Source organism: Trachymyrmex cornetzi, unplaced genomic scaffold (assembly GCF_001594075.2).
Source record: "Trachymyrmex cornetzi isolate Tcor2-1 unplaced genomic scaffold, Tcor1.1 scaffold468, whole genome shotgun sequence".
Classification (NCBI taxonomy): Eukaryota; Metazoa; Arthropoda; class Insecta; order Hymenoptera; family Formicidae; genus Trachymyrmex; species Trachymyrmex cornetzi.
This window is the reverse complement of record NW_017299487.1, coordinates 942,288-949,398: the sequence shown is the minus strand read 5'-3', so window position 1 is coordinate 949,398 and position 7,111 is coordinate 942,288. Positions and strand designations below refer to the sequence as shown.

At 26.2% G+C, this 7,111-nt stretch overlaps 1 protein-coding gene across 1 annotated transcript in view; it reads right to left on the bottom strand.

The window, feature by feature from the left end:
- Positions 1–5,984, bottom strand: part of LOC108764945 (uncharacterized) — an 11,379-nt gene extending 5,395 nt beyond the window's left edge. The window contains exons 1-3 of the mRNA XM_018513354.1: positions 5,903–5,984; positions 4,840–4,945; positions 476–537 (exon numbers count right to left, since the gene is read on the bottom strand). Coding sequence (XP_018368856.1) covers positions 476–537; positions 4,840–4,945; positions 5,903–5,935 — 201 coding nt within the window. The 5' untranslated portion in view covers positions 5,936–5,984. The remainder of the gene's footprint in view (positions 1–475; positions 538–4,839; positions 4,946–5,902) is intronic.
- Positions 5,985–7,111: the final 1,127 nt, after the last annotated feature.

Here is a 7,111-nt window from a genome sequence, read left to right as displayed (position 1 = left end):
ATATAAAGGGAACGACCCGGGAGAACAGCTTAGTATCAGGCTGCTCCTCGCCCCGATGAAGTGGACTGCAAGGTTCACGAAACGTTGGCATTCCAAGAATGGATTTGAACACGGAGAAAACCCGCGAAACACAAGATTGTCATATAGGAAACACCCGTGAAAGCCTCAAGAATATAATTAATTTTCATATTTACTTTTAAATTTACTACCTGTATGCTAATTAAAATACATAAAAAATTGCTATTAAATTATTAACATTACATTAAACCTGATAAATTCTTTTTAAAAAATTATATATATTATAGTACAATATGTAAAAAGCACAATATGTAAAAATTCTTTAGAAAAATGAGAAAATTAAATTAAATTGAGAATGTATATAATGATTGTAATCACCTCACATACATATGTATATGATTTTGTATGTATGTGTATTTTTATTTTTATATAATTTCTGTTTTTAATAAATACTTACCAAGCCAGCTTTTTCCCCTACACAAAACAATACTGAAGAATCTATTATGATAGAATCATAACCTGTAATGTAAATTATATATTTATTAATATAATTTCAAATGTATATGTTCTCACAATTAAATTCATGAATAACACTTAAATTCCAATATAACTCCAATATAATTTTGTTTTAATCAATATTAATTTCTAAGAGAATTTATTTATTTCTGTATTTATGTTAGCAGTATTTCGGTTGTTAGAGATGCCATATTCTTGGACTACTTCGACTATAATATCATTGGAAATATTATTGATAATTTTCTTTAATTCGTTATATTGTTATTATTTTTAATAAATCTTTTAAAAATCTTAGCATTTTCATAATTTTTATATAGTATCCTGTATTGCAAATTTTTAAAGTAATTTCATATTAATTATTTACTCGTTTAAAATGTTATTTACAGGTAAAGTAATAGAAAAATGAGAGACTAATTATTTTGTCTCACTTTTAATATTATAAAATATAATTAAATTCATTTTGATTCTATTTAACACAAACGTAGATAATTTAATGTTTCAAAAGCCATTACTTTAAATTGTAAATGTACAGTTTTAAATTTTAATAAAATTAAATTAATTTGCTGATTTTTAAAATAGTGACAATTTTTTTTCGATTAGGAGAGACGGAAGCTAATTATTACAAGGGATAAATTGTTATAATTAATTCTTCTAGTTGCCAAAAAAGCAGCATTTTTGTAAACAGTATATGTAATCTTTATGACATTCTGCTATTCCAATTAGTTTCGCTATAATTGAACAGTAGAGAACGTTACGTCTGTTTACGTGATTTTCATTGATGAAGCAAAAAGTTCAATGTGGGTAAGGTTCGGGAACTGTAATGTGTTGATACGCATCTGAGTGACGTTTATCAATTGTTGACACATTCCTTGAAATCTTACACTGAATTTTTTCCGTTGATGACTTTGCCTTTAGGCTCAAATTGGACAGGCTTCTTTTTTTGGATATATAATTTGTATATTTATTATATTTACGTGTAATTATAAAAGCACGTTTTATTTGAATTGATATGTATACATGTTTTTTATCTGTATTTTCCCGAATCAAAACTGGCGAAATGGGACTAATTGTTACATCTCGATTAAGTCAAAATGTTATATACGGTGTAATAATTTACTCCATACTCCCCTGAAATTAAAAATTGTTTTTGTTTCTTTCTACAGAATTGTGCGATCTTACAAAAGAAAGACAGATATAGGATCTGTAGGTATAAAAACATATAATACAACAACCACAAAAGAAATTTAATTAGAGATAGCTCTCTGTTTCTTACAAAAGCACAGATACGAATGACATTATTTTTATAACGTTACAAGGTTGTCTAAAAAAGGAAGCAAAAATAAAACATTTATTTCTATGGTCAAATTGGTAGGGAATGCAGAATCTAAGCAGGTATCTTCAAACGATTTAGAATTAAAAATTAAAAATATTGTTGAGTGCAGCAAAATATATTTATCATCTAGAAATATAAAGTTACTCAAATATGAATATGTGTATGATTTTCTAAAATTAATTATCCTAAAAATTATAATAATATAAATCATAATGTGCATCTAAAGATTGGCTCTTAGCTTTTTTAAAGAGATATGTTAAATTCTCTTCGAACTTCTCAAGTAACAAGCTTGTCTAGAGCAATGAGCTATCCTTACAACGGCTTTCTTTATGATATCTTTCAGCATCACAAGTTCAAAAATCATCAATTATGGAATACAGACAAAACAAGAGTGAGTAAGTTCTAAAACCAATCAATATGATTGTAGAGAAAGGCAAAAACAAATAGGAAGAACATCTGCTGCAGAAAAAAGAACAAACTGTGACATATATTGAAATAGCAGCCAACGTGATTAGTAATTTTCCTCTTTCACTTTTTATTTTTCTTCGTATTAACTTTAAGCGACATTTCATCAATCAAGGTTCAATTGGAAGCATCTGTGCTGTTCATACTAGTGGATGAATTACAGGACAATTTTTTACAATTAATGAAAAACATCTATAAATATATTTCATTTTCTACCAAATCCCCTATATTATAGGTTTTAGATAACCACAATTCTCACCTATCAATAGAGCAGTGCTAGATTTTTGTAAAAGAAAAACATAGGGTAACTCCGGTATATACGCCGGACCTATCAAAAATTTAATTTATTAAGTATTATTTACTATGTTTATAGGAAACGAACTATATCAGTAAAAACTTTGTACTGTCTACTATTATGAAAAAAATATATTAGAAATCCAAAATATTTATTTTTCATATTAAACAATAAACTTTTTGAAACCTTATATTTTTGCCGCATATCTCATAGGGGTGGGATATATGGCTACTCATAGGGAGAAAGAGGGTATGTACGACTCATGAAAAGTTTACAAATAATGCAAACATGCTTAATTACAAACATGCTTTACTATTCCACTACACGTATGTATCACGAAATAACCACTAAGTCTTTTATACGTCCTACATTAATCATTTTATGTAGATTATAACTTATGATGGCGTTACTTATTACAGTGACAAGTCGATTCAACTCACAATAAATTCATTAATATTAATAGTAAGAAGCTGAAATCATAACACAATACCAATATAACATATCAAGTAAAGGCATGTAATAGAGTAGTTACGGGAAAATTATCCCCACTCCTTCTATATTTTCCGACTTCTGCGGCGTAAATCCCAGCGCGGCGTATTTGCCGAAGTTACCCTATAATTCTTTTATATATCATTTCCACGACATACTATCTCAAACTTCTTGATCTAAGTACACGATTTTTTTAAAAAATATTACTCTGCATGTACAAATTGTATGAATTCGCATCTAGTGCTCTAATATCAATATATGATATACTTTCGACGGTCAAATAAGTTCCGTCAAGCGCTTTAATTTCGAAAATATTATAGTAGGCTTTTAAAGGCTGGCGTATAATCTTTTTTAATCGGAACGTGTATGAAGAACGGAATTTTCACACAGCTAATATCACTGATCGACTTTTACAAGAAATTTCTCAAAAAGAAGACAGGATTATATAAATAGGATTATATAAAACATCTAAGAAAAACGTTTACAAAAGATAATGTTAATGACAATAAATAAGAAATTATCACTTTTGATGATATAAGATCATATCCGAAAACTAAAGCAAGGAAAAATGAAAAAGACCTACTGAGACGAAATCTATAATTTCAATAGATCTCCTGTTAAAAAGCAATTAAAGAAAGAAGAAATAAATATAAAGAAAGAATAAGGAAAATTTAACGAAGAAAAGCAAAGAATCCTTAGAAATAAAAAAAAAGTGAATCAATCAAAGTCAGAAAATGACTACTAGAGTAGACCAGATGAGACGATTGGATTCAGTACATCCAGTACGCAACATTGCTCCATCCAGTACTCACATTTGTTGCGGAGAAAACGATTCATATTATGTTTTTGCGTGTGTGTATACTCATTTAAAATTAAATTGACTTTTAATATTTCTATAGTTGAAAAAACTTAGTAGTCTATTTATTTTTGAATATTTGCCTTAAAATTTATAAAGTATGTTATATTAAAAAATCTGGTTACATTATTTTTAATCGATTATAATTAACTATCTAATATATTAATGCACATTTAATGAATTAGTATTTTTTACCTAAAATTAGACTTTAATTCATTATTAATTTAATCAATTAATAATTTGAGGTCAAATTTCTTTTCTTTTAATTGATTGATAGATATTCAATAATTGATTTAAGAAAAAATCTATATTAATATACTTTTGTGAGTTTCAATTTTGTATTCTAAAATAAATATTCTATGTAAAATGTTTTATGTTTGATTTCATAATTCGATTTTTGTAATCGTAATTGATATGTTCTTACGTTTAAATATTTGAGAAAATATTATAAATATAACAATTTGTCTTAAGCTCAATAATAATAATTTGCCTTACAATGGCGTAAGTTGTTACAGTTTATCTACCAGAAAATTTCTATTTTTAATGTTTAAAGACATTGATACAAATTAGAAAAAAGTTGATTAGCTAGTTAAAAATGTACTTAAATCAGTGCATAGGAATCTTGATAATGTATACAGTATTCCGGAAAAATTCTAATAAAGTTATTCTAGCAATAAAATTATAACAACTAGTCACGGTTTTCTCTACCTTAACTATGAAGCTATTGACATTTTTGATTAATAAAGTTTGAATTAGAAGTAGTTTTTAGAAATTAATATTTTTTTTAAGTTTTGTTTGTCAAATGCTTTTAATTTTTTGTAATAACTTAACATTTTCAATATTTAATGTTTAATATTTCTTACTTACACGGGAATGGCTTATTTCTGTATTTTGACACTTCGTTCGAACAGTATTCCAGGTAGTTACAAAAGGTAGTCATAGTTTCATTAGTATTACCTGCTGCATAAGCTACCTAATATAAAAAAAATTATTCGAATTTATGTGTAAATATTTTGTATATAAGTACTTTAATTTTTAAAATTGTTAAACATGGCATAATATAATTTCTTTTAGCTATAATAAATATTTAATGATTGTATTTATAATAAATAAGTTATAATATATAATAACATTCATACTTATTAAAATGTATGTATTTTTTCAGACAGTTTTAGTTAAACTTGTTCAGTATTCTATATTAGAGATTCTCAAAGCATGAGTCAATTTTTAATAGAACGCAATTATTTTCAATTTTACAGTACGTTATTTCATATAATAGTACAAACTTACATACAAGTACTACAATTTATATCTATACAACGTACATACATGTGGGTGTGTGAAGTTGGATTTTTGGAACAACGATAGAAATCAAAACCAAATATGTATATAAATTAGAATTATTAAACTGTTTATATTTAACAATTCGCATCACTGCCGATATGAAAATCAACAGAAATAATAAACAAAATCGTTCTTTACACATATTTTATTAGATATTTCAGAAAAGGTTTATAAAATTATGGTCAATAAAAATTTAAAAAAAAGAATCAAATAATATATATGTACAGGGTGTTACAGATACATACTAGACAGTACGACGGGTTGCGCGGCAAACTTTGCATGACCAAACGTGGTTTAATAGACAATGATAGTAACTTTATAACATAAACTTTATAATATAAATAATAAAACTTTGTAGTATAAACTTTGTAATGTATAAAGTCACTGTCATTGTCTATTAAACCACGCTTGGCCATGCAAAGTTTGCCGCGCAACCCATCGTACTGCCTAGTTCCCCCCCCCCCCCCTCCCAACTAGAATTTGTATTAACTAGATGGATCGCGATATTACTGTTTTAAATGTTGATCGCGATACAAAGTTGGGAAACCCTTCTCTATGTATTTAAAAAGATATAATTTATACTTACTAGCAGGCACATAAAAAGTATGGAAGTTTTCATTTTTTAACTTTTCTAACGGTAAGACGCGTATAGAAGCTACGAAAGACTCTTTCCGTTGGTATTGGGTATTTCTCGACAATATATATATGCTCAAGAATGCACTTGCAAAATGATGGTTAATATTATCATGGTAATATTTTATTATTTTATGTACAACGCACGAAATAATAAAAATTATATGATAATATTATCATGGTAATATTTTATTATTTTATGTACAACGCACGAAATAATAAAAATTAAATGATGTAATATGCGCAAAATGATTGTTAATCATTTATTGCGCATATCATATATGATATGCGCATATAATATTTTATTGTTTCATGCGTTGTACATAAAATAATAAAATATTACCTTAGTAGGTAACATTTTAATATACATCTTTATCGATCACATTAATAAAATATAATAAATATATCGTAAAGTGTATAATATAATAAAATAAATATAATAGTATAATATAATAAATATATCGTAAAGTGTATAATATAATAAAATAAATATAATAGTATAATATAATAAATATAAAACTACGTCAAAGAGAGAGATCATATATTCTGATAAGTGATATTTATAAATAAGCAATTTTTAGAGAGTGCAACTTCATCAAAAATAATCGTAATGAGATGATCCAGAAAGGATGTTAAAGCTTTCGTATAGTTTCGTAAATAATTAATTAGAATATTATATGAAATACCGATCTAAAAAATAAAAACTTCAAGTTTTAAAAGAAACTTCAAACTTTAAAAAATTCTTCAAGCTCGGATTTCAAGCTTCTCCTCTTTCTCTAATTAGTAAAAATCATCCTAATTTCCAATTTTCCAATTTTAACATAGAGATTCATGTCTAAAAATTAGAGCAAAAAGTGAATTATAAATTGAATATTCTATTTGACAACATTAAACTTGTAATTGTTACATTAATTAAAATTCTTTACTTAAAAGTATTTATATTCCACAACAAAAATTTAATTTTAAAACGAAGATATAATTAGAGAAGCAACGTAAGTTTTTAATTCTTACCCTAGTTGGATTTTTTTACAAAGAATTGCACATTTAAAGAAAGAATCCTGCACACGTACCTTATGAAAATTAAATTTCGGTTGAATTGTCTGAAGATTTGATCTGTTGTAATCTTGATAAAAAGTCTCCACAAGAACGACTCTCTACAATG